This window comes from Gavia stellata, chromosome 32 (genome assembly GCF_030936135.1).
Source record: "Gavia stellata isolate bGavSte3 chromosome 32, bGavSte3.hap2, whole genome shotgun sequence".
NCBI classification, from domain to species: domain Eukaryota; kingdom Metazoa; phylum Chordata; class Aves; order Gaviiformes; family Gaviidae; genus Gavia; species Gavia stellata.
The window spans coordinates 970,996-997,082 of NC_082625.1; the positions used below are offsets into that span (position 1 = coordinate 970,996).

The 26,087-nt window shown below is 64.0% G+C and overlaps 1 protein-coding gene across 1 annotated transcript in view; it reads left to right on the forward strand.

The window, feature by feature from the left end:
* Positions 1-14,141: 14,141 nt before the first annotated feature.
* The window catches only part of EFNA2 (ephrin A2), a 48,480-nt gene continuing 36,534 nt past the window's right edge, over positions 14,142-26,087 (forward strand). The window contains exon 1 of the mRNA XM_059831902.1: positions 14,142-14,263. Coding sequence (XP_059687885.1) covers positions 14,142-14,263 — 122 coding nt within the window. The remainder of the gene's footprint in view (positions 14,264-26,087) is intronic.

Consider the following 26,087-nt stretch of genomic DNA (forward strand, 5'->3'; position numbering starts at 1 on the left):
CCCAAGGCCGGCGCGCTCCGCGGCAGGCTGCCGCTAACCTGAAAGGTAGAGTTTTTGTCTGAGCCGGGAAGCACAAAGACAGAGGTTATTGGTGTCAAAGAACTTGCAGATTGAGAGGCTAAACTGCTATTACATTTTTCCTAGCAGAGGGGAGTTCAAAACCGGGAGGAGGGAAGGGGAGAGCTTCGGCGGGGAAGGCGCAGGCTTGGAGCCGGAGCCAATTATCGCTGGTCAGGGTGGGAGGAAGAGGAGGAAGATGATGGAGATGTTTGCGACAGGGAGGGCAGGCGGGGAGGACGGGGGCTGAGGCTCAGGGCACAATTCATCCCTCTGCCACTGATGCGTCGTAGGACCCTGGCTGCTGGCGGGGACGGGCTGCAGCCCTCAGCTTCCCACCTGTGAAATGGGGCTGTTAATTGGTGCGTTCCCCCTAAACCCTTCCGTCAGCGCTGCTTCAGCTGTAAACTCTCTGTGGGGAATTCATCCACGTATCTCTGTGTACTTGCCTTGCGGCTGGTTTTCCCGAAGATACCCCAGGCAGGTAAGGGCCCCGTACCCAACAGAGTTTGTGTCTGGCTCCTGCTGAGAGCCTTCCCCAGCCCCGGCCGGCTCTGCCCGCGGGGTCGTGGGGCAGCGCTCGGGGCTCCGGTCCCGCTGGACCTCTGGGACCCGAGCCCAGGGGCTGTGCGCGTGGTGCAGTGCGCCGTGGGTCTGATCGCTTGAGCACCGGTTTTTCGGGCGTGCAGCCCGGCACCAGACAGGTACTTTTTGAGACTAACGCGGTGGGCAGCGCGCGGGCGGCGTGCCGGGCTCCTGGACCTGCCGGTGCAGCCCTGGGTCTCTGCTGGAGACGCCCCGTGCGCTGGGGATGCGGATGGTGGCACTGCCCGTGCGGGAGGTGATTGCCCGCACCGGAGCGGCGAGGTGCTGCTTGAGGGGCTCCTACCCACGTCCCGCAGAACAACCCGGCTCTGGCAGCCGTGCGCCGGCGTCGTCCCGGCACGGGGCTGTGATGAGCCGTGGGGGACAGTGACCTTTCCCCAAAAAAGGGCGTTTGCAATACAGTCTCTGGGTGCAGCTTTCCACCACATACCTCCACGGCCCCGCGGTGGCCCCGGGCACTGTTGCGGTCCCCGCTGTCAGCAGCGGCGGGTGGCGTGTCCCCATGTCCCTCTGGGGATTCGAGCAGCCCTGCGGACTTCGAAGCCTTGACGGCAGGCTGGGCCCCGCGGTCCAAAGGCAGCTCTGCCCCGGGGGACACGGCCCCAGGGCCGCTGCTCGTGGCCCCCGCTTCCCACCGCCCCGAGATTGATGTGCCGGAGCTGCCTGACTCCCCTCCACAACACCTACACTTTCTAATTGCTGACAGTTATTTACTGTAAAGACAGGCGCACACGCACCACCAACTCTGACAACTCGTGTCAAAACCCCACAAGAAACTCTATCTTTCTGTCTTTATTTGTTTCCCCTCTTTTCTTAAGCAGATCTATTTTCTTTTCCCCCTGCCTGCTGCGTTCTTGCCGGCAGGCGAGCGGTGCCGTGGGGCTCCCCTGCCCCGAACCCCGTCCCGGGAGCGGCGGCGGGTGCGGGGGAGAGCTGCCCTCGCCCCCCCTTTCCCCGGGCCATGCCTGGCTGGTCGCTGACGGACGGGTGCAACCCTACGTACAGTGGATCCCACCACACGCCTGCTTGTTTATTTGCTGTCTCTCAGCCCCTCCGTGTTCAAACATAATTGGTTCTGCTCGGAGCAGTAAACAATGATGTGCAATGCATCAGTGAGCCCGAAACGGCACCTACACGCAATTAAAATAATTGGACGCGTACCTCGCTCTGATTTCAACCCCCCCCATTGCTTTTTCTCTCTTCATCTGCTTTTTCTCCGTCTTTTGTTATATCTGGGCGGCCCCTCGCACGCCTCCCCGCCGGGCTCCTCTCGGAGCGGGTGCCGGAGCCTCTCCTCCGGCCGGCGTGGCGCGAGGCCGCGGATTGGGGAGTCCGGAGCCGCTCGCCTCGTCCCGAGCGCAGAATGAGTTCTCCAGCGCGCGAGTGAGATGATATTCCAGCTCAGGCCCATGAAATATAATGAAGGCCCAAGGGACCGTACCAGCTCCTTGGTTAAAAATGATGCCGTTATATTTAGACAAGGTAACTAGAGGCCCCTCTGGACAGCGAGGAGTACAATTTTTTGTTTAATGATTCCATAATCTGATATAATATCGGGCCTGTAAGACATAATGAAGACCTGGGGGAGTTTACATCTCTGCAGCATTAAAGGGTCTCTGCTCGGGGACGCAGACAGGTGGAGGTTTGAACTTTGATGCAGTCAAACATGTTTTTCTCTGGATTTGTTTGACATGATTGAGAGGGAATCCAGCAGCCGCAGGGAGAGGGGGAAATGGTTGCAAACGCAGCAGTGCTTAAACCAAACCCAGGCAGCCGGTTTGCTTGCGCCGAGGGTGGGAGAGTTCGGGGGGCCCCATCCGGGCTCTGCGGGGCTGCGTGGTCGCGGTCGCGGTGGTCTTCAAGCGGCAGTGATGCCTCCGGAGCGGGACGGCCGTGCCCCGCCGCAGGCTGCGAGCAGGGGCAGAGGGAGGGGAACGGCGCAGCCTTGTCTGGAGAGTAGGGATGCTCCTACCTCAAGTCAGCGTCTGCTTTCGCAAGCACCGTACGTGGAGTTTGAAGTGGTCGGAGCAGTTGGAGCCCTGCCTGGGGACGGCCGCACCTGCGGCAGCTTATGGTGGATCAGCTGGGAAGAGCGGCACCGGTCCCAGCGGTGCCGCCGCTTGGCAGAGCCGCGCTGACCTCCTGAACTTGGCGCGGCAGAGCCACGGTTCCTCCGGCTGCGCCCTCCCTCTCCCACGGGTGAAGCCCGGGCTGACCCCTCGCACCCCTCCCGTGCACGGCGATCTCGAAGCAAGCGCGGGAGCACAGGACCGAGGTGCTTCGCTGGTGGGACCAAAGCTGCCGAGGAACGTGCATGCGGCAGAACCTGCACCCCGCTCCTCCAAACGGGGCGGTCACGGGACGAGGGGTATTTGGTGACTGCCAGACAACGGGGGTGATGTTTGCCCAAAACTCACAGCAACACTCAACGTGTCCAGGACCGGCATCATCCGTAAATCTCTCCTCTGTGTCTGTTTTGGAGCGGATCCTCAGCCGGAGGGCTTGTCCCCCGTCCCGAGCAACTGGTGGCAATGCCTCCACAGGGGCCATCGTGTCTCGGTGAGGAGGAAACCCTCCGGTGAGAGCCCGCCGGCGCAGAGCTGGATGCGCTGGGACCTTGCCCGGTTTGCGCATGTCTCCGTTTCAGTGCCGGGAGATAACCTAATCCCATTTAGGCTTGGAGAGAGCTGGCAGATTCCTCCCCTGGGAGCCAGCGCGCGGCGGGGGGTGGTCTGTAATGAATTCCTATCATTCCAGCACAAAGGTAGCTTACAGGAGTGCTCGCTGCAGAAAATATTAGGGTCGCTGCCCTATCATCCCTCGGAGACATCCGTTGTAGATCAGTGATTCCTGCCTGCTGACAGGCAGGCGGCCCTGGGAGGGCAGCGCCGGCCTCACCTTCCCCGGCTCTTTCCTTCCTGGAAAAGGCCTCTTCTGCCGAACGAAGGGTTTTTACGCCCTGCTCGTGCTGCGTTCGCCCCCGTTACCCGCACGAACGGGTGTGCGGCCCCGCGTGGGGCATCGCTCTGTGGCACCGCTTCCCGTTTTGCCCCGGTTCCTTATTTATCTGCATTTCAGCAGTTCCTCGGGGGTCCCGTCAAGGGCGTAAAGACCCCGCACCGCGTCCTGCCGGGAGCTGGGGAAGCCTTGGCCTCGCGCCACCCTCGGGGCCCGTGGACGGGAGCATGGGGACGATGCTCTGGTCGTCCCAGGGTCCGGCTGTGCCGGGGGAGCGTGCCGGCGCAGGGGAGCCCTGCAAACCCCGGGGACAGGTTTGGGGAGGGAGTGCTGGGGGAGTCGCCCAGGGGGGCCCCGGGAGCCATGCCCCCCGCCGGGGCCCGTTCCAGCTCCCTGCTCTCCCTCCCCTCTCCCCTTTATTTATTTGATTTATTTTTCCTCTGTGGAAAAACGACATAACGAAACCTGCCCCCTTCAAGACGGGTTTTACTACGGCTCCGTGGCTCGGGCCGGGATGTTTCACCTCGGGAGCTGCCAATCCGTCTCTGTCAAGCTGTCAGCCCTGATGGGTTTGCGTGTTGGCTGGAGCCACGCTGCAATTCAAAGTGGATTAACTCTTTGGGCTGCCCTCCCCTCCTCCCCTTCCCATTCCACTTGGGTGGGTTCAGGCCAAACAGAAAACACTTTTCCCCTGCGCTTTCCATATTCAAAAGCTCCTCAAGCGCAGTCGGGTGCCCGTGGGGCGGCTCTGCTCGCCGGGATGGCAGCGGGAGCTGCATGATGTGCTCGGTGCCACGGTGCTGGGGGGGCTCGGGACCTGGTGCGTGGCCAGTGGCGATGCTGGGAGAGGGACCACGTGCCCGGGCTGCGTGGCCGTGGCACCGCGCCGTGTCCTTGCAGCAGCCGTTAACGGGGCGCTTCTGGGAACGGCTTGTGCTGTCCTGCGCAGGGACGGAGGGGCTCCCGCTATCCGAAAGGGGCGAAGTGCTGCAGACCCCCCTGTGAAGCTCCCGGCTGTTCAGCTGCTGCTCGTTCCTGGCTGGCTGTGGGGCTGCGGAGCTGTGGGGCTGCAGGGCTATGGAGCTGCGAGGCTGGGGAGCTATGGGGCTGCAGGGCTGGGGGCTGGGGAGCCATGGGGCTGGGGAGCTATGGGGCTGCGGGGCTATGGGGCTAGGGAGCTATGGGGCTGGGGGACTGCGGATCTATGGGGCTGGGGAGCTATGGGGCTGGGGTCTGGGGGTCTGCGGAGCTATGGGGCTGGGGGCTGGGGAACTATGGGGCTATGGGGCTGGGGGCTGGGGAGCTATGGGGCTGCAGAGCTATGGGGTTGGGGGCTGTGGGGCTGCGGAGCTATGGGGCTGGGGGTCTGCGGAGCTATGGGGCTGCGGAGCTATGGGGCTGGGGTCTGGGGGTCTGCGGAGCTATGGGGCTGGGGGTCTTTGCCCGTTTTCCCAGGGGATAAAACTTCCCCCACCCACGCCAACGGCACTGGGAAAGGCCGGGGCTGCGCGAGCGCCTCTTACGGCCGAGCCGAGGCCACGGTGAGGGCCGCTGCGCCCCGGGCCCGGGCAGCCCGCGGAGGGGCACCGGCACTAGGGGGGGGTATTGGCTCAGCAATGCGGTGCCGCCGCCGCGCGCGGGGCCTCGGCTCGGGGGGGAAATCGCGAGCTCCGGGAGTCGCGGGCCTCGGGGCTGCAGCCGGGGAGCGGGCAGCGCGGCTCGGCCCGGGGCTGGCGGGTGCACCGCCGTCGCCCTGGGCAGAGCGGGAGCGCCTGGCGAGGGGTCTCGGGGGGCCCACGGGCACGCCGCTGTGCCTGCGTGGCGCTGGCTGCGGCCGCCCTCTCGCCACGGCCGTCCTGTGCTGGTCTAACCCCCGTTGGGGCTTTGGAAAATGTTATTATAATGGAAAAATAATAGTTGGACTGCTATAAACCTCTGCCAGCGCGAGACCGACGGCTGCGGCGCTGGCCCGGGCTGGGTGGACCAGGCTGGACCTCGTGTCCCACAGCAGCGGTCAGTGCCGGAGCCGGCGGCGTTATCGCCGTGCGCACCCGCGCAGGGGCCCTCCTCGACTTGGCGGCGGCAGATCAGCAGCTGGGAGATGCAGCTATTCCCGAGGACGGACCGTATTGCTTGCTAACAGGGCGCAGTCATTACGCCTGCAGATATGATCTGCACAAGCTGTTCCTCGCTTCGCAGCCTGCCGCGGGGTCGTCCGTCTGTCCGCGTGCTGTTCGCCTGCCGGAGGGGATGGCCAGGCATCTGTCCGTCCCCTGCCAAGCCCTTGGCAGGCCACGGTGGCTGCTCGGTGCTCGGCTCTGTGCCGGCACTGGGGTCTGTGCTGGTGCTGGCTCAGCCCCGGCTGGGTTTGTTCGCCGGGACGGAGGCGCTGGGGCTGCGGCGAGTGTTTCCCGGTAGAGGCAGGAGGAAGGCTTCGTCGCTGGGGCACACGTGGGGAGCTGGAGGCTTTTCACAAAGAGCCGTTGCCTTTCCTGCATTTAGCCACCTTGGGTGTTTCGGTACGCCCAGCTCAGCTCCGCCGGCAGCTTAAACAAACCCCTGGGCTCCGGGAGGAGCGAGGGCTCGGCCCGGCTCTACCCCGGTCCTCACGTGCAGCCCCGATTCCCCCGGCCTGCCCGACCAGGGGTGAGGTTTGTCCCGGAGGCGGCTGCCCCAGCCCTGCCCGTGGGCTGAATTCGTGAGCAAAGCGACCTGCTCCGGTAAGGAGGGCCCGGGCTTCGGTCCCCGGGGGAAATCTCTGCGGCAGGAGCGAGCACAGCCTGCCCCGGCCAGCGCTCCCACCTCCCTGGGCTCCGGGGACGTCCAGAACCCTGCGGAGGGCACGCGAGCCTTGCTGTGAAAATAAGCAAAATATATGCTACCCCCGCCCGGGATGGCAGAGGTGACCGCGGGAGGGAGGGGACAGTGCTCGGAGCAGAGCTCCGGGGTCCAGCTCCCACCCTGGGCAGAGCCGGGGGGATGCTGCTGCTGCCCTGCAAAGCGAGCGTGTGCCTGGTCCGAGCGATGCTGGGCTGCGATTCGGGGCTCCCGGGCTCCGCTGCCTCCTCCCACGAGGGTCACCTCCGTCTGACCTTGAGAGACATCCCTGCGTGCCTCAGTTTCCCGTGCTGCCGCAGGGTGGTTTTTACCGGGCTGGTTTTAGAGGTGTCAGCTGCTTTTGTATCCAGGTGACATTCTGCATCATTTCCCACCCCCCTTCGTGAAGGGGCCGTGGTTTAATTAATGTTTGCAAATTGCTTTGAGGACGGCTGCTGCGAGAGGGGCGCGGATGCTCGCGGTGCCCGCGTCACTGACAGCCGAGCGCTCGCGTCTCGCAGGGGGCCGCGGCGGGCGCAAATTGCCACCGTGCTCACCTGTGCCGGCACGGCTCCGGCGTGGGGACAGCTCGGCAGCCGGGGGAAGGATTTATCTGCAGCTGGATTTCGAGGCTGGGTGTTTTAACAAGCGTCGGATGAGGCAGCAAAACGTGCCCGGTGCTGCTGGGGGAAAGGTGTGTGCCTGCTCCCGGGGAGGCAGCGCCCGGGACGGCCCCGGGCAGAGCGTGTCTGTGCGTGGAGGGTGCGGGAGAGGTTTGGGTGTTTCCCTGCTCTGGATTTCCACCCTGAGCTGTGGTTTGGGGCTGTTCCACCCTTCTGCTGGAGGGGAGACAGTGCCTGGGGTCCGGGGCACCCGCGCAGCAGCTCTGGGCTCAGGGTGCAGCCGGGTTTGGGTTATAATCGCGGTGTTTTGCACCACTGCGTCTACTTATTTGGAAGGGGTTTCCTAGGTAAAGCTCGACCCCAAGTGACGGGAGCCCCTGGGCAGGGCCGATGTCGGCCGCTTGTGAACAGCTCCGGGGCGGCTCTCACCGCACGTTGGGACGGTTTCTGGGCTGGGGGGCTCGTGCGAGGCTGCCCCACTGCAGGCAGCCCGACGGATGGAGATGAAGCGAGCAGCAGGTTTCGGCATCCTTCTACAAGCTCCCTCCAACCTGAGGGCTGGGGCAGAGCCAGGCCTGTCTCCCAGCCAGGCATCGCGGCGCTTGGCTCCAGCCGCCCCGGAGATGGAGAAGCCACCGCCGGCAGCTCGCCGCAGCGGCTCATCGCCCTCGCCGTGCGGCTGCCCGCCTCCTGCCCGCTCGCCGGCCCGGTGCCAGCCCGTCCCTCCCGGCCGGGGGCAGCAGCCGTTCCCGGCACGTGCCCCCGCGGTCAGGAGCTTTGCCATCAGCGCCGGCGCGGCTCGGGGGAGCAGAGAGGCCCAAGCTGACAGCAGCCACTAATGAGCCGAAAGTAATGCGCTCGTGGCTGTCCATTACTTTGGGGTTTCTGACATTTGGGTCAGTTAATGGATTTGTCTCTCCCCCCCCCGCGCGTCCTCCCCCTCCCCTGCCAGGGCTGCCCAGGACCAGCTGTAAATTAGCCCTTAGTTCCTCACATGTGTCTTTACTTAAATAGCAAACGCGCTAAACAGCAAACTCCCCCCTGCCCGCCCCCTCCCCGGCCTCTCCGGCGTTTGGGGGGTCGGTGCTGGTGGACGCCGAGGGCTGCCGCGCTGGCTCTCTGCCGGGGCATCGGCGTGGCCTGCCGCCGCTGTACCGCATGGACGGACCCTGCTGCCGGCCGGGATCCCCCCGCGCTCAGACCCTGCGTTTGTGTTCCGGCTCGGAAGGCTCACAGGGACCCGCCTGGGCCCCTTTTTTTCCTGTTGCAGCTAAATTATAACCAGCCTGTGTAAGGAGGCGGCGGGCTTGCCTCCGCGCCGGCTCTTCCCGGCGTTTCTGCTGCGACTCTTCACCTTCTAAGTGGGAAGTTTTTTCTTTCGGTGGCAAATATTTTCTGTAATTTCTAGGCTGATACAATTAAAGCTAAAGAAGACGGGTGTGAATTATACCTCCCTGCAACCAGCCTCGCCCCCCCAGAGTAGCTGGGGGCTGGAAATGCCAGGATTTGCAATAATTAAGGCAAATAGTTGTTTTTGTTTGGTAAGAAAAACAGCCCGGTGCTGTTAGAAGGCAAGAAAAAACATGGAAAATGTTTTCCTTCCAGTCACCAAGACGGGGGGAAGAAAAAGTCGTTACATGCAAAGCTGGTGCTGGGCTCTGCGCCGGGCGGAGGCATGCAGAAACCAAACCAGGGCCGGGCTGGGAAGCCAACACCGGGCGGGGAGCTGGATGGCGAGGATTAACCGGGCTGTTTCCTTGTGCTCGCCTCTCACCGGCCATTTTCCAGGGAATTTAATCCGTGACTTCCTGCAGCTCCAGTGGAGCATGAGCCGGGATGCGCGGGGCTGAGCTGGGTTTGCTGCCTGCGCGTGAACCGGCAGCCGCCCGCACGTTGCCTGCACGGGCAGAGAAAAGCCGCGCGGAGCACTGGGGGAAGCAGCGGGACTCGCCGGTGCTGCCCGGCACCCGCCGTGGCCTCTCCGCGCAACCGTGCTTTGCCGAACGGCCGCGGGTTCGCCAGCCGGCGAGTGCCTGGGCGGGAGCCGGCACCCCCAAACTGCGGCCGACCGAGGTCAATAGCCGCCACGAAGGCAGCGCAATGGCCGTTTTATTGGTTCCGTTTCTCGATCCACAAAATAACTACGGAATTGATGAGTCTCGAGGGATATGGTGAAGCTTGATTAATTCAGTAATTACTACTTCAGCGTATTGCCCTCCGCGAGGGCACGATCCCCATCCAAAGCCCTTTGGAGACCCTCGGCAGCGTTTGGGCAGCTCTGAGCCCGGCACCGGCCGTGCCCCCGCAGCAGTGGGGTGTCGGGGGCCGTGGGGCACGGTGTCCCATCAGGCAGGATGGCCCCTCACTCTGCGGGGGGGGGTTTCCCCTGCCCCAGGGGCAGAAACGCCTGGAGTGGGGACCTGGGAAACGTCTCACGTGCTCGGAAGCTGATCTGCATCCCCCAGCTCCATCAGTTGGTCTGAGAACAGGCACTGCCTCTCCCGGCAAGCCGTGCCTGCGGTGTCGGCAGCGCTGGAGCCGACCCTGCGACCCAGTACCCGGTGCTTTAGCTGCTTATGACTTTACTGTCGGGGCTGAATTTCTCAGTCCAGGCTGCTTCTCCTGTGATTTCAGCCCAATTGGTTTAGCTATTTCCAAGAGCAAGGCTTGGGAAAAAGACATTTGGTTTTTTTAATTGTGTTAAAATATCCCAGTGACCTTTTCTTTGAAAAGCCCGAGTGCCCGGTGCCTGGGAGAAGGGACACGGAGGGGCGGCAGCTCCCTGCCGGCTGCCGTCCCGCGGTCCAGCTGGGAGCCCGAACCACGCGAGGGCTCGGCAGTTCGCAGGGGCTCAGCGGAGGAGCCGGGGGGGCAGCGGGGTGTCCCGCAGGCTGTGTCCCCTCTGGCTGGCTGGAGCTGGGGGGGCCGGCGTCCCCGGCAGTGCTGCCACCGGCGCTCGAACAGTTCGGTGGCCTAAATGAGGCTGGATAGCCAAAACCTGGAGCCCAGGAGCGCCGGGAGAGCCCGGTCCTGAGCTTGCCTTGCGTTCCTGGGGAGGGAAAGTAATCGCCTGTCCCCAGTCCAGACCTTGGAGTTATCGAGCCTGGAGGCGATGGAAATCCGGCTCAGTTCCTTGATGCAACGGCCTGAGCCGGGCTGGGACTCCCATCCCCTCCCGAGCCCTCGCGGATCCTCCTGGCCTCAGCCACGGGTTTCCTGCTGATGTTGTTCTCATTTTGCAAACGCCCGGCGAGGAGCGGGGTGGCCGGCTGGGAGCGTTCGGGGCTCCCGCAGCCCCCTCCGTGCCTGCGCGGGGGGGCCGTGCTCCCTTCCCGCTTTTTAGCTTTCTTGATTACATTTGAAATTTAAGGTTTTTTGATCTTAAGTGGCATTTGCGAGTCTCCTGCCAGCAGCCACCATCCCGCTGCGCAGTGGTTTAGTGTTAGGGAGTGGGAACCGGTTCCCCAGCAGCTCCCGCGCCGGTTTGGCCGTGGAGGACGCGTGCTTTGCCTCCGCCGGTGGTCCCGCTGGTGCTGGGTGCTGGGCACCCCTCCGGCACCCCGGGGAGAACCGTCCCTCCGCCCGCCTCCGGTGTCAGACCTCCACGGGTGACCGGAGACCTCGGGGGTCAAGGAGCACCTCAAGCAGGGTTATTAGGGAGCTTAGCCGGGGTTACTCCCTCGGGATGTTTGCCTTTGGTTTTGGAGGGCGGCTGGAGCCCCCAGCGCGGTTCTGCCCCGGCACAGCCCTCGCCGTCAGCAAACCAGATGCAGTCGCAACGTGCGTGAACCCCGTTGTGGATGGGCTGGGTCAAGGTCCACCTCTTCCAGCTGGATCCGCCCCAGGAAAGCTTCTTCCAGCATCCCTGAGAAGGTTCTTCCATCGGCCGCAGCAGTCTCCTGGCGGTCCGGCTTCAGGGGCTTCCAGTCCCCAAATATCCCCGTTGCGGGGGGTGTCAGCTCCGGTTTTGGCCGAGCTGCCGGTCCCCCCCGGAGCTCCCCCCGGGGCTGCGCTGTTTGGACGGGCTCTGCTGGGGCTCCCTTTGCCGTCCCCCATGCCGGCCGCAGCCCCGCGCCGGGGAGGGACCGCCGCTGGCCCTGTCGGCGTGCCCGGAAAGGCTTTTAGTGGCTCGGCTTGATGAATGAAAACAAATAAACTTGATAGACAAGTGGACAGCTTTATGATAGCTTCCACTGACAGGAGAAAGATTGGTTGTCGGTGGCTTGATAGAGAAATATCTTGATGGGAGGCGGATAAAGAGACGTATAACCTTGATGGCGGAGGGTGAGGAGCTGGCTGCGCCGGAGGACGCTCCGGCAGCGTTATTCAAAAATAATTCTGCCTTTATTTGTTTTACTTTTTTTGGTCGGGGGGGGGGTGGGGGGGTGGGTGCAGAGCCCCACAGTTCATTGAGTTTTTCAAAATAGATTTGCTGAATAAATAATGCCGATGAGCCATGTTTTATTTATATCCCACCTATCTGCATGCAGCACTGGAGGTGTTTTCCGACGGACCTCTTTCTCCCTTTTCAAGCTAACAAACTCAAAACTAAAAGCACATTAGACGGAGACAGATTTACAAGGGTATTCAGATGCCGAAGCGCAAAGACAGGCGGCGAGCGGGATGTGCGGAAGCGCCTCGGCTGCTCGCTCCCCTTGGTTTTAATGGGCACCTTGTTGCTCTTGTGAATCCAACTGGATGTGTATTTGCATCCGGAGGCACCTGAGGAGCTCCGGGGAGCTGGCTCCGGCTCCGAGGGGCACAGGGGATGCCTCGGTGGCCTGAACACCCCGGGGGGACCCGCCAGGGAGGGGGGTTCATGGCCCGCCCGCGTCTCCTCGTCCTTCTGCGGCAACAGCGAGTCGTATATTAAGTTTTCCGAACTTGGGGGGGAGACCCGGGGGGTCTGGGAGCGGAGTGGCTCCCGCCCCGGCGAGTGCCGGCCTTCCCGGGCAGCCGGAGAAGGGCGTCCTGGCTTGGGGACGTGGCTCCCCGCGACGCGGCCTCCAGCGCCGGGACCGGACAGCACACCTGCAGCCGAAAATCCCCCCGGCTTTTCCCACGCGTCTGTTTTCTGCGGTCGAGCTCCGTCCTCCCCGGCGCCGGACGCGGCCCCGCAGCCGCGCGGGTGCTCCGGCAGGCCGCGGTGCCCGTCGTGCGGGGCGAGGGCCGCGGCACGCGGTGGCCCTGGCCGGGGAGGACGCGAGGCCGGGGGCTGGCGGCGCGGGCAGGCTCTGCCCGAGGTGCCGCCTGTGCCGTGACATTCGCATCAGCGTTTTCCAAGAGCTCGACAATGAAAGCGATACGTTAATGCAAATTATTGTTTAATTTTATCCCGGGGTCGGAGGTGGGAAGCTGCATATGCATGGCGGGGAGGAGGGCTCGGCCCTCCCGCCTGCCCCCGGGTGGGGGTCCGTCCGTCCGTCTGTCCCTCTGGCTCTGGCCCTGCCCTTGGGGCGCCCCGGCTGCCTGATGCGTCACCAGCCATAACCCCCCCAAAGCAACCCCCCCCCCTGTGACCCCCTCCCCTCCTCAAGGTAAAGCACCCCCAAACCTCCCCCCCCCCGCACTGCACCCCGCAGTGCGGAACCTCCCTGCGCCCTTTGCAGAGCCCCCCCAGCCCCGCTGGTGTGACCCCCCCTTGCAGAGCCCCCTCAGTCCCCCCGCTGTGACCCCCCCCGGCAGAGCCCCCCCAACCCCGCCGGTGTGACACACACCCCCCGGCAGAGCCCCCCCAGCCCCGCCGGTGTGACCCCCGCCTTGCGGAGCCCCTCCAGTGTGACCCCCCCCATTTGCAGAGCCCCCCCGAACCCCACCGGTGTGACCCCCCCCATGCAGAGCCCCCCCGAACCCCGCCGGTGTGACACCCCCCATTTGCAGAGCCCCCCCGAACCCCGCCGGTGTGACCCCCCCCATGCAGAGCCCCCCCAAACCCCGCCGGTGTGACCCCCCTTGCAGAGCCCCCTCAGTCCCCCCGCTGTGACCCTCCGCGGCAGAGCCCCCCCAAACCCGCCGGTGTGACCCCCCCCCCCGGCAGAGCCCTCCCAGTGTGACCCCCCCCATTTGCAGAGCCCCCCCAGCCCCACCGCTGTGACCCCCCCATGCAGAGCCCCCCCTGAACCCCGCCGGTGTGACCCCCCCCCATGCAGAGCCCCCCCTGAACCCCACCGCTGTGACACCCCCCCCATGCAGAGCCCCCCCAGCCCCGCCGGTGTGACCCCCCCCCGGCAGAGCCCCCCCGAACCCGCCGGTGTGACCCCCCCCCGGCAGAGCCCCCCCGAACCCCACCGCTGTGACACCCCCCCCCATGCAGAGCCCCCCCAGCCCCGCCGGTGTGACCCCCCCCCGGCAGAGCCCCCCCGCCCCGTTCCCCCCCGCAGAGGTGGGGCCGCGGCGGCGGTGCGGACCGAGGCGGCGCGCGGGGCCCCGCCCTGGGACCGGGCCGGGCGCGCGCGGCGGCCGCCGGTGGCAACAATGTGTCAGAGGCGGCGGCGGCGGCGGCGGCGCGCGGGCCCCGCGCGGGGCGGGGCGGGGCGGGGCCGGGGCGGGGCGGGGCGGGCGGCGCGCGGGGCGGGCGGGGGGCGCGGGCGGCGGGCGCAGCATGGCGCGGCGGCACTGAGGGAGCGGCGGCCTCCCCGGCCCGGCCTTTGTCTCTCCGGTGTCCCCGGAGCGGAGGAGCCCGCGCGGGGGCCTGGGGCTGCGCCCGCGCCGCCCCGCAGGTGCGGGGACAGCAGCGGGGCTCGGTACCGGGCGGCGGCGGCGGCGGCGCCCGGAGGAACTTGGCCGAAGTTCGGCGGGGGGACGTTCCCGGTGCCGGGGCCATCCCGGGGCGCCGCGGGAGCCGGCCGGTCCCCGCCGCCCGGGCGCGGTGATGCGGCTGCCCCGGCGCCGCCGCGCCGCGGCCGCCCCCGACTGCCCCCGCTGACGGCGCCCGGGGCCGCGGGCGATGGTGAGGGCTGGCCGCCCGCCCGCCGCCGCCCGCCGCCCGCCCGCCGCCCCCGGCCGCCCCCAGGGCCCCGCCGGCCGCCGCCCCGCCGCCCCCTGAAGCGGCCGGAGCCGCGCCCGCCGCCGGCCGGGACGATGGTGCGCTGGGAGGCGGCCGCGCTGCTCGCCGCGCTCGTCGGCGTCTGCGTCTGGAGCGACGAGACCGGGAAAGTTGTCTCGGACCGGTACGCGGTCTACTGGAACCGGAGCAACCCCAGGTGAGGCCGGGGCCGGTCCCGCGGCGGCGGCGGCCGAGTGGTGCTCCGCACCCCCCCGCCCCGGGCCCCGCGGCCGCCCGCCCCGTCGGTGGGTGACAGCGGCCGCCGCCCTCCGCTGCCCGTCGGGTCCCGCTCCGCCGCCGGTTTGCCCCGGGGAGCGGTGGGACCCCCGCCTTGCGGAGCCCCGGGGGCGGTTTGCGCCGGGGAGCGGTGCGGGGGGGGCGGCGCGGGTCCCCGGGGCTGCGCCGCCCCCCGAAGTTCTCCGCGGCCGGGGGGGGCCCGGGCGCATCGCGCTCCCCGGGGGCGGGGGGGGGGGTCGGCACCCACAGCCCCTCCGCGCCCAACTCCGGGGAAGTTCGGGTTCCCGCTCCCCGCCGGTGCCCCCCCACCCCCGGCCCCTCTCCCGGGGGGGGCCCGGCGGAGGCCCCCGAAGCCCCCGGGCCGCGGGGGGGGGGGGCGGCCGGTGCCGGGGTTCAGGGAGCGGTTTGGGGGGCACTGGCGGGGGGGCTGGGGGCCCCGGCCCCGCGGCTGCCAGTTCGTCCTCACCTTGGGAACGGAGCTGCCGCCGCGTCGGTTTACTTTCCCTCGTCTTTGCAGTTACCTTTATTTTTTTATCATTCCCCCCCCCAAGCATCCGTTTTTCTCTCCGGTGAGAGTCGCGTTCCTGCCGTATTTCTTTGTTCGCAATTTTGAGGAACCGACAACTGCGGGAGAGTTGGAAGCGTGGATGAATCCTGCTCCCGGCTCAGGTGGCTGCGACCGCCGGGACCCCCACGCCCGCCTTCCCCCCGGACGCCACCCGCGGGGGCCCAGCGGGCCGGACTGCCGGGACTCTCCGGAAGACGCAAAAATAAAACCCCACCGCCACCGAACCCACCGTTTTTTCCCCCCCCAATTACTCAAAGTTGAGGCGGCCCCGGCAGCGTCCCCCGCCGAGCCCAGCGCGGGGTCGCGGGTCGCCCGGCGATGCTCAGCCCGCTTCTGCGGCGGGTGCCGCTGCCCCCGCTGCCCTCGGGTTCGGGCGCTTCCGTTCTCTGGGTGCAAGGGGTGTTTCTTTGTCGTCCCCGCGGGGCGAGGGGCCCTGCGGGGTGCGCGGCGAGGCCTGGCCCTTGTCCCCCCGACCAGGGCCCTGGCCGCGGCAGAGCTGGCACGAGCTGCGGCCGCCGGCGAGGCGGCTCCTCCGGCGCTCCCGGCTGGGGGCTCTTCCCCTCGTGCAGCGGGCGAGCTGGGAGGGGACCCTCGGTGGCACCTTCTCCCCTCCCGGCGCATCCTGGCAGCGTCCTGGTGACGCCAGCGCAGTTTATTGGAGTTCCCGGCTGCGTGTCGGCGGGTGGCCGCAGGCACCCAGAGCCGGGGGGATGCGCGCGGGGCCACGGACCCTCGTGAGCGGTGGCCGGCCGGCCACTGCGTGCCCCCTCGGGCGCCGTCACCCCCGGCCTCGCACCTTCGCACCGCCCCGAAATTGGGGCGAGCCCGTCCCTTTGTGCGCGGCGGTGCCTTCGCCGCGGGCCGCCTGCGGTGCATATGGATTTTATTATCTCCCTCACATTTTTGTGGGGGATTGTAAGAGGCAGGGATTTTTTTTTTTTGCCCGTTGCAAAGTTTTTGGTTACAGTTCCTGGTCCTCCCCAGCTCCCACACTTTGGGCTCTTTTCTTTTGTTCTCCCAAATGCCAAACATGTGCGAGGGCCCCCCCCGGTCAAACTCCGCCATCCTGGCCGCTGGAGACGAGGGCGGCATCGCCGGGCGGTCAGGGCCGCGGCTGAGCTTTAGCACCCAAGGGTTCCTGCGGCGGTGCTGAGAGCCGAAAGTGGCCCCCGGACCTTGCTTGGGTGACGGGTGTCCCGGGAGCCGGCGCGGGACCGGGCGTCGGTGGTGGCTTCGGCTCAGCCCCGCGAGCTGCCCGCGTCCCCAGCGGGATGGGCGCCGTGGAGGAGGCAGGGGCAATTTATCCTCAAAAACAGGCGGTGGTTTATGATTACATATAAATATATATATTTTAAATCTGGCGTTGGCAGGGAAAAATATTTTCAAGGGGGAAAATAAACTGGGGCAAAGGAAGTGCGAAGGGATAGGAGGGAAGAGCAGACAATGGCTGGTGGGTTTTGCAGGCACGTCCGCAGCGCCTGGCTCCGGGATGTGACCCAAATTTCCCCACTGTGGGAGCACCCCGCGTCGCAGCCGGCCGCTGCGCTCCCTGCGTGTACGTTCAGGTCGCGGAATTCAAGGCGATTTATTAGACGTTGCAAATACAGAAATTGCCATTGAGTTTTCTGCTTATTTTCCTTTTTGCAGCCAGCGGTGTTTTTATTTTGCCTGTCTCTGGAGTTAGTAGAAGACTATCTCACCCTCAAACGTGAACAACAACGGATATATGCTTTTTCTGGTCCCTTGTTTTCCACCGTCTTTTTTTTTTTCCACCTACCATCTCATTTAATAAGGGGGAAATCAAGAGATTAAAAAAAAAAAAGGGTGAGGGGGGAAGGTTAAAATGCCGGGTGCGTGCCTGAACCCACAGACCTGATCTAGCGATAAGTATTTTTCTTTAGGTTTATATTGCAATCTGTACTTTATAAAGGATGGTAATACATCTCACGGCCAATATGATTTGCCCAGATTAGAATAATTCTGTATTTCATAACTGGGTCTCAATTAAAAATAAGCGGTACCTCGGGATGCTGCATTTTGCCTGTTCCGTGGAGATATTTAGCCACTCGCTGTGGATTTACAGTGGGTTTTTTTTTTAAATGATTTTTGTAAGCGTGCGTTTGGAAAAGGTTGCATGGGCTTTGCTGGGTGTAACTCCCGGGTTGTCCTGGAAATAGCCGAAGGAGGAAGAACGTGCCTTTATATAATAACGCGCTGTTCCGATACCCACGTTTAACTGTGGATTTTCGCTCTACAGCGCGTACAGACGCGCCAACGCTGTTCTGTCGCCCCCGGTGTGGGATGCGCCGGCCGTGCCCCGGCAGCAGCAGGGCCGGGGCCGGTCATGGGCGCAGGTGCTGCGTGTCCGGGGCCATGCGCCCGTGGATGGGACCGTGGGAGCTTAGCAGGGCTCTTGCCGGCTCCGGCATCGTGGGCAGGGCTCCGGCCAGGGCAGAGCTCTTCCCGCCGCGGGGTCTTGGGGGGGCCGCACGGTCCCTCTGTGTTTCCCAGCCGATGGGGCCAGTGGCGCGGGAGCTGCTCGCCCGTGGGGTTCTTGGGTGGATTTGCAGCCTTGGGACCCGACGAGAGGCGCAGCGGGTCGAGCCGGGCGTCCCGGTGTATCCGCCGGTGGGACGGCATCGCCTGGGCGGGTCGGGGTCTCCAGCTTCGGCCCCCCTCACTTGGGCGACCCCCGTGCTGCAGCAGGATTTGGGATGAAATCCCAAATTTTGGGATGAATGTCTCGGGTGCACTACAATGCAGCGTGCGGCAAAAAATCGGGGGGCTGGGAAACTGCCGCACTCCGGGGGGGAAAAGGTCTGCGGGAAGGAGCGACCTGTGCTCGGGGGGTCCCCGATCCCGGGACCCCCCGACCTGCAGCCTCGGGGCTGCGACTGGAAACCTCTCGAAGGCCAAGGAAGGACGGAGGATTTAAGATGCGTTCTCGTCCCCTGCTCTACCTACAGCTGTGTAATGGGCAGGTTATAGTAATTCCAGGATGACAGTGTTCCTGCAGCCAGACGCAATTCCCCCATACGCTGCCGTGTGTTTCTGTATCTACGGAGGGGGAAATGTGCAAAGTATGAGGTATTTTCCTCTCTCTGTTTACAGTACAGATACAAATGCTGTAAATGGTCTAGATTTTACCCGTGGCCTATATTTAACTGTGAAGTCATTTCTTTGCCTTGGAAGGCTTATTTTCTGATTCTTTTTTTTTTTCTTTTCTTTTTGGTTTTGTGAGCACAGCTGGGATTTCTGTTCTGCTCCTCTGCACTCCCCAATCCCGGGATCGTGAAGCCGGAGAAACGGTTTCTAGCAGGGGGATTTACCGCGGCTGGCGGGAGCCCGGGTGATGCTCAGGGACAGCGGTGACGGCAGAGCAGGACTTTCGGGGGGGTCCTTTTGTGCGCCCTCCCCTTCGGGAGCGGGCGAGGTGTCCGTGCCGCAGGGATGGTGGAGTTGGGGCGAAGGGGGCACGTCTTGGGGGGGGTCTGGATCGTGCTCCCCGGCCCGTCGGCTTTTGTGCTCCTTTTCTCCGGCGTTGCCGTCTCCCAGAGCCGTAGCCCCGGTGCCCGCCGGTGCTTTGTCCGAGAGCTCGGTGCGTGGCAGCCGGGGCGAGGGGAGCCGTGGCGAAGCCCCAACCAGCCGGGGCTGGGGCCGTGCCCCATTACCTGCCCGAGCCTGGCTTGCCCGTGGGTCAGGAGGGGTTGCGGCCAGGACGATGGCAGCCCGCGTGTGCCGGCTCTCCTTCGAGGGAGCGAAGAAGACGTGTGTTTGTTTTTTCCAGGGGAATTTGGTGCCGGAGAGGGGTGGCGGAGCGAGAAGGCTCGGCCAAGGGGGAGCATGCGTGGTGCTGGACGTGTCCACCCACACCTCCGCGCTGGGGCGGGTTGGGTGCCAGCCCTGCCCCGGGGCTGCTTCCCAAAACCTCCGTGTCCCAGCTCCATCCGGGGCTGCCTGGGCTGGGACCGTGACCGTGACCGCGACCGCCCTCCCCGCTCCCGGAGGCACCGCACCGGGATCTGCACCAGGCTCTGCAAGAAACACGCCCTCTTCCCCCCTCGGAGTGATTTTAACCTGAATTTAGCTCTTGCACTTGGGTGGTTCCCGTATCGCTGGCAGGCCGAGTCCCCTCACCGGGCGCACCGGGCTCAGGGTGCCGGGAGCGGTGCCGGGGTGGTTGGGGATGCCGGCGCTCAGCCACGTCCTGCATCCTGTGCAATTACTGCTCTTCTAGTTTTCAGCTGTTTCGTTTTCCCTTTGTGCCGAGATCATTTGCAGCCCTTCCCACCCCTCTTTTCCAGCCCGTTAAGCCGTGTTAGCTATTCTTCACCAGCCCAGGTCTGCGGCGAGCGCGGTTAATGGAGAGCAGATACAAACAGGTCCAGCGTCCCTGACAAGATTTTCTCTCTCTGCCCGTCTCTGTCTCTCTGCCTGTCCCTTTTGAGGGACCGCAATTACATTCCCTGCTGCTCGCACATTTGGTATCCAAATGCCGGCCATGCGCCGCATCCTAATGCGAGGACGAGCTGGGGGTGCGCGGTGCTGCCGGCGGGTCAGCCGCTCCCCGGCACCCCCAGCGTCCCCCGGCTCGTCCCGGTGCGGGGAGGCACAAAGAGGGTGGGGAGTGAGAACGGTGCAGGGGGTGAGGGTGATGCCTTCGCTTACCACTGGAAAGCTTTAAAAGTGCCCTTTCATATATGTGTGTGTACATACACATGTCTATACGCTTTACGTGTGTACACTTCACACGTATGAACGATGCAGATGCCCGAGCGCACCTAAACCCACCCCGGTGCCTGGGAAGGAGCGCGCCTGCAGCCCTCCCGATGTTATATACACACGCAACGTCCCTGTGGGCTGAGGGATATAAATAGGTTTCTTTTTACATGTCTAGAAACTCAGACCTTGGCATCCAGGTCTGGTCGCGCCCAGCTGTCCGTCTGTCTCGCTGCGTACGCACGTATGTCCCACGTGCCGGTGGCTGTGGCTATCTGTATCTGTACCTGCATACATTTGACAAGGTTCATCTGTCGGGTTGTCTGTAAAATTGCAGCAATTGTTCTTTAAATAGCTCCTCGTTCCCAATGGTGAAAATTTCGGTTCTTTTGTGTTAGATATTAATCACGATTTTAGAGGCTTCATTTTTACCCTAGGTGTTTTTCCCCCGTCGGGGCAGAGATCTTGCCCTGCTTCATTGCATTTAATGGGATTTACGGATGGCAAGCAGATCTTGGCGTTGTTACCTTCGGCCCCTAAGAGGAGTTTAAATTTTTCCCCCCCTCCAGTGTGACCCGTCTGAGCCCGAAGCGCTCCAGCCCAAAGTCCGGCCATTTTCCTGTGCTTTGAGCGTCGCTACAAAACCCAAACCAACCCCGGTTGTGCCTCTGTGAGCGCAGGGGTAAGCGGCGCTTCCAGCAGCACCGACGCCGCGGTCCGAGCCACCGCGGTCTGCACCGCTGCGGTGAACAGGTCTGAAGGCTGAGAAGCGCCGGTATGAGCAGGCGGCTGCCGCTGCCGCTTGGGATTACCAAATCAATTCAGGAGACGTCTCTGAAGCCAGGGACACCCCGAAAACGGGGCTTGTGTTTCGCTGGCGTGTGGGGGGTGTTTGTGTGGGTGCAAACTCTTCGCCGGCAGCCCGGCAAGCCCTTCTCCCCCGGCCGCCAGCCCTGGGGTCCCCATTGCTGTCCCCACCGTGCCGCTGGGCTGGGTGGGAGCCACGTTGGGGTGGCATCACCCGTGGGGCCACTCGGGCTCGTCCAGCCCGTGCCACGCACCGGTTTTGCCCCCAGCAGGTAGAGCGGGGCAGGCGGGAGGGAGCCTGTGCGGGTAGCGCTGTGCCGTGCCGTGCCGTGCCATGCCACCGGCCGGGCAGGGTGCTGCCACCCCGCACAGTCCCAGCTTGTTCCTGGGCGGTCAGAGTGTTGTTATTTATTTATTTCTCCTCCCTCCTCTCCCCCTTTGCGTGTTGATGCTGCTGTGGCTGGGCTGCTAAATAGCTTCCCATTGTTCGAGAGCTAATTACCTCTTAATGAGGCTCCTCACTCAACAGCCAAGGAGAGGGGAGGCCCTGGGGTGGGCTGGTGGGCTGCTTTCCCGGCGGGCTGCCTGGCAGGGTGCTGGGGGACGGAGCGGGCACGGGGCGAGGGGGTCACCGGACCCTCCCGGGGGCAGCGGTTGGGTTTGGCTTGGCGGCACCAACGGTGAGAAATTGGGGCTTCCGTGGCTGGCGGTGGTGAGAGCTGCGGTGATGGAGATGCCAGCCTGGGGCTTCGTCCCCGGGGGTGGCCGGGGACCAAAGGGCTTTGCCCAAAGTCCTGTGTTGAGCCCCGGACTTGCTAAGTGCCAGGGAGAAATGAAAACGCCGCGGGGTTTGCCGAGGCGGCTCCGGCGCGGGGCTGTGCTGGTGCTCGGCACAGAGCCTGGGAGCACGGTCCCCACGTCCCCTCCGGTGTGACACCTCCCCGCAGCACCAGGGAGGTGCCTGACCTTTAGGGTACGTCTTTTATGTTGGCAATAGGTTCTTTAACCAGGGTGCCTCTCAGCTTACCCCGTGTGCGCCCTTGGCGGGACAAATCCTGCTCCGCTCTGCCCCTCTCCTCCTGCCCTTATCCCGTCCTTCGGTGAGAGGCTGGCGTGAGCCCTCGCCCCTGACGGGGCTCAGGAGCTTTGCCGGAGGGAGCTGGGCAGCGTGGATGGAGGGTCCTGTCCCCCCCGGGGCGAGGAGCAGAAGTTTGGTCTCCGGATCCTGGCTCTGCCCCGGAATCGTGCGCATCCCTCGGGCCGGAGTGGCACGGTGGGTACGAGGTGGCGGCGGTTCATGCGGCTCCTCCGTGTGCCGGATGGCGATGCCGCAGACGTGATGGGGGGGAAAAAGGATCCTTCTCCAAAGGGATTGGGAAAGCACCCGCCTCCGCCCTGCCCAGCCGCCCCGCTCCGATTGAAGCTGGGCTTTGTCCCCCCGGGCTGGGGGCGGGTGGGAGGATCCCAAACTTCAGAGGGGGACGAGGCGGTCAAAGCAACAACAGTGGGGAAAAATAAAACAAAGGAGGAAAATTTACTCCCTAGAATAATAACGAAGACGGGGAAAGACTTCCCCTTCCCTTGTGCCCTTGCGGCGTGCCCGGGGCAGCGAGGGGTCCGAGCCCGCAGCCCCCAAAGAGGGGAGTGAGCCCCTCTGAGCTGATGGAAGCGCAAAGGCAGACGAGATGTTGGACTCGAGCCCCAGCCTGGGCTGGCGGGAGCTCTGGGGTCGTCCCCCCTGTCCTGCCCAGCCCTCCCGGGCCACCAGCCGGGGTGGCAGGGGAGACCGGTGGGTCTCACCCACGTCGCGCCGTGGCGGGGACCGGGCTGGGCAGCCGGCACTGACCGGGGGTCTCCAGGGACAGAGGGGGTTCGGGGTTCGGCTGGGGCTCCCCAGCTCCCACGCTGTTCAAAAATGCCCCCGCTCGCTCGTGGCTTGCCTGCCCGGTGAGGCTGGTGGTGGTGGGGGGGGCCCATGGTGCTCTGCCGTATCGAGCCCTGGCAGTGATTGCAATGCCACAAAGCACGGCTATCGATGTCTCGTGGCCTCCGGTGAAGCCAGTCGGCGCTGGGGCCAGCCAGACCCGCGCTCCCGTTTCCAAGCCTTGCTCTGATCCATTTGACGTTTTTCTCCGGGTCATTAACGGAAGGAGAGGGATGCAGACAGAAATGGGGATTAAGACTTTGTTATTTTTTTTTCTTCTTCCTCCTCTTAAATTTTTCCCCTCTTCCCGTGTTTGCTTCCCAAGACCTTCCTGTTAGAGCAGTGAGCGATGCTGCCGCTGGGCTAGGGACCAGCCCCGGTGCTGAGCCACGTCCCGGCGGGGCTGTGCTATCCCGTGGTGGGATCATCCCATGGCCCTGGTGGGATCCCGCGGGATGCAGCCGTGGGCTCCGTCAGCGTGAGCTCTTCCTGACCTGCCAATTTTCTGCTTTTCTTGCCATTTCCCCCCCGCCCCGGCCGTCCTTTGCGTTTGTGGGGTTTTCCATTTTTTTCCGTGCATCCCCAACCTCTGCACGCACCCGCCTGTGCCGGTGCAAACGCCGCCTGCCCGGGGCTGCCCGTGCATCGGTCCCGCCAAACGCCAGCCCGGACCCGCTGCCGCCGGTCCCCCGAGACACGGCAGTGAGTCTGCAGGCATCCGCACAGGCACCGCCGGTATTCCCACCGGCCGCTGCAGGAGCATTACCAGGATCCGTGGAGTTTAAAACCATCCCTCAATACTTTTTATTTGAATACAGGAACGTGCTTTTATTTAAGCTCCTTCCCCACTCCACCCCGAAATCCCCCCAAGAATTAAAACTTGGGATTTTGGATCCTTTGTACAGGAGGTAAATCTCCCCTGGCTCCGTTCCCTGGGGCCGCCGGCTTGGGGAAAAAGGCGAATAAATTGCAAAGGGGGTTTGTAACGACTGGAGGTGGGAAAGGCCGGTTAGATCCCCCAGCCTGTTCCTCCTCCCGATGCATCTGAATTGTCTCCTCCATCTATTTGATTAGCGTGGCGTTCAGCCTAATTTCAGTGGAAATATTTGCTGTTTCCCCTGGTGCGTCTGCAACCGAGTTCTGTAGGATTTTTTTCTGCAGAAGAGGAGAAATTATTTGTATCGGTTTATTTTTTCTTTAACATTACACGGAGAGCAAAACTCTCCCATGTGCTAGGAAACAGATAAAGTGTTTAGGCAGCAAATACAAATATTTCTGAGCACTCAGCCCGGCTACAGATATTTCTGCCTGTCCTTCAGCAGGATTTCTTACCGTGTCTTCTAGTGGGTTTTTATCTAGGCTGGCTTGATATTTTTTTTTTTTTTTAATTTTTAAAAAGCCCTATTTATATTTGCAGTAAAATAAAATCAGCCAAGCCTGACCCTGTAGAGAACTCAAAAAATCCCAATTCTTCCTTTTTCCAATCCTGTTTCCACTGAGAAAAAAAGCCCCTGGACCTCGCGCCCCGCACAAAATCCAACCGCGACGGGATTATTTTGGCGGCTGAGCTTTCTGCAGCCGCGGGTGCTGGGACGGCGGCGGCGGCACCCTCGGCTCCCCCGAGCCGGGATGCGGGGATGGGCTTGCGGAGGCGGGGAGGGAGCTGGGGTCCCCGGGCGCTCCCGCGGGACGCGGGGGGCGAGGGCGGCGGTGGGGTCCCTTGTGCTGCAGGTACCGACCGTGCGTGGTGCATCCAAAAAGGGTTTTATTGTTTTGCTTTTTTTTTTTTTTTTTAATTATACATCAGCTAGCGCTGCTCCCCGGCAGTGTCCCGGCCTCGCCGTGCCCAGCAGCCGTCCCATCCTGCTGGTCGCCCCGCGGGTGTCGTTGCCACTTCGTGCCGGGCACAGGCGCGCGGCTGCCGGTGCCGGGGCGGTCAGGAGCAGCCCGAGCGGCTGCCGGGGCCATCAGGAGCCGGGGAAGCTCTTTCCCAGCCAGCTCGATAATCCCAATTATTATCTGGTGTCTCGATCAGGGTTGCTTATTAAACTTGGCACCACTGGCTTTGCCGTTCCGGCCGCCTGCCTCGGCAGAGGGATTTATCTCCTGCCGACTCGGGAAGGAAATTGAGTGGAAAAACGCGGGGCAGAGCCCCCCGGGACGGCGGGGCCGGGGGTACCCGACCTCCGAAGTGATGGTGGATGCGGGTCCAGCCCCGGGTGGCTTTAGGACGCGGGAGCGATGCTGCGGTGCGGGTGCCCCAGCCCTGCGCGCCGGCGGAGGGTCAGGCTGGTGGTGCGGGCGGCTGTGCCGCCTGGGCCGTGTCCGTCTGTCCATGTCCCCCGGCTGTGCTGGGTGGCTGCATGTGGGGCTTCGCATGGTGGAACGACCCCAATTCTGGGATAGGCCCTTTTATTTTAGCGTTGTTTTGAAGTGGTTGGGTTTTTTAAAAGAACACACAAGCGTTTGCTAAATAGTTGTTATTTTCCCCTTGCCCTGAAATTGAAGGGAACCTTTATCAGCCTCCTCTCCCCTCCACGCCTGGAATATCAGCTTTTTCTCTATTCGGGTCTTCCAGCTTGAATCCCCCAAACGTTCTTCAGTGCTTTGCTAACCAACGCTTCCTCTTGCGTTTCTTCTGCAAATTTTGGTTTATTTTTACCAAGACAATTTGCCAGACCCGGCGCCGGAGCTGCCCATGCCTGAGCCGGTGTGCCGGCCCTTGGGAAGGGGATTTTCACAAATCTCGGACCAATTCTCGGCGCGGCCGCGGTGCTGCCGAGCGGAGTGGAGCCGCGGAGCGGCCGGGTGAGCAGGGCTGGAGGTGGGAGATGTGGCTGCCGGAGAAGACGCTCTCCCAAAGGGTTTCCCTCCTGGTGTTTGGTACTTGGGTGTTCACCGAAATTTCCCTTTGCTCTGCTGGAAAGCTCAGAGCCGGGCGGTTGAGCGGTCCCGGACCCGGCCGGGTGCTGAGCGTTGGGGCATCAAATCCCGACGGAGCCTCTTGGGGGGCTGCGGTCGGCCCCTCGCTGCGCTCCCGGCGTCACCCAAAACAGGACCTGCCGCCTTTTGGGCGGGCGTCTCCCGTGGATCAGCCGGGATTTGTTTGTCCGCCCGCGGAACGCCTTGGGGAGCGGGGCTGGCGGGAGGGGAGAGGGCTCTGTGTTTGGGGGAGCAGCCCAGCCGCGGGCGCTGGGGGGGGAAATCGCCCCGCTGGGCTTTTTGCTGGGGGCAGAAGCGTCCCAGGGTCCCTCGCGTGGCTGCGTGCCCCACGCAGCAGCGGTCCCGTCCCACGCGGGGAGGGGGAAATCGCCTCCCCTCCCCTCCCCAGAGCTTCTTCCGTTGGTTTTTATCCCAGCTTCTCTTCCTCGTGCTCGTCCACCATTTTCTTTCGTTTTAAAGCACTGCACAAAACCTGTAGCGCTGCGTTTCCTTCTCCCCGTGGTGCCGGGTCGCCCAGCCGCTCTTCTGCCGGTGGGCGAGCTCCCTGCTCCCGGGGTCCCCTTTTTGGGGTGGGGGCTGTCCCCCGTCCCCTCCCCGTGTGCGGTGCCAGGGTGCTTGGGAGACCGAGGTGGCGCAGAGTGGTTTGGCTGCTGTCACCCATGGGTGGGGGAGCTGGCGCTGCCGGCTGGGTCCCGGCACGGTGGATGCACCTCTGCTCTCCCAGCTGCACCAAGACCCCCCCATTGCCGCGGTGGCTGGTAAGGACAGGGTGGGCTCCAAAAT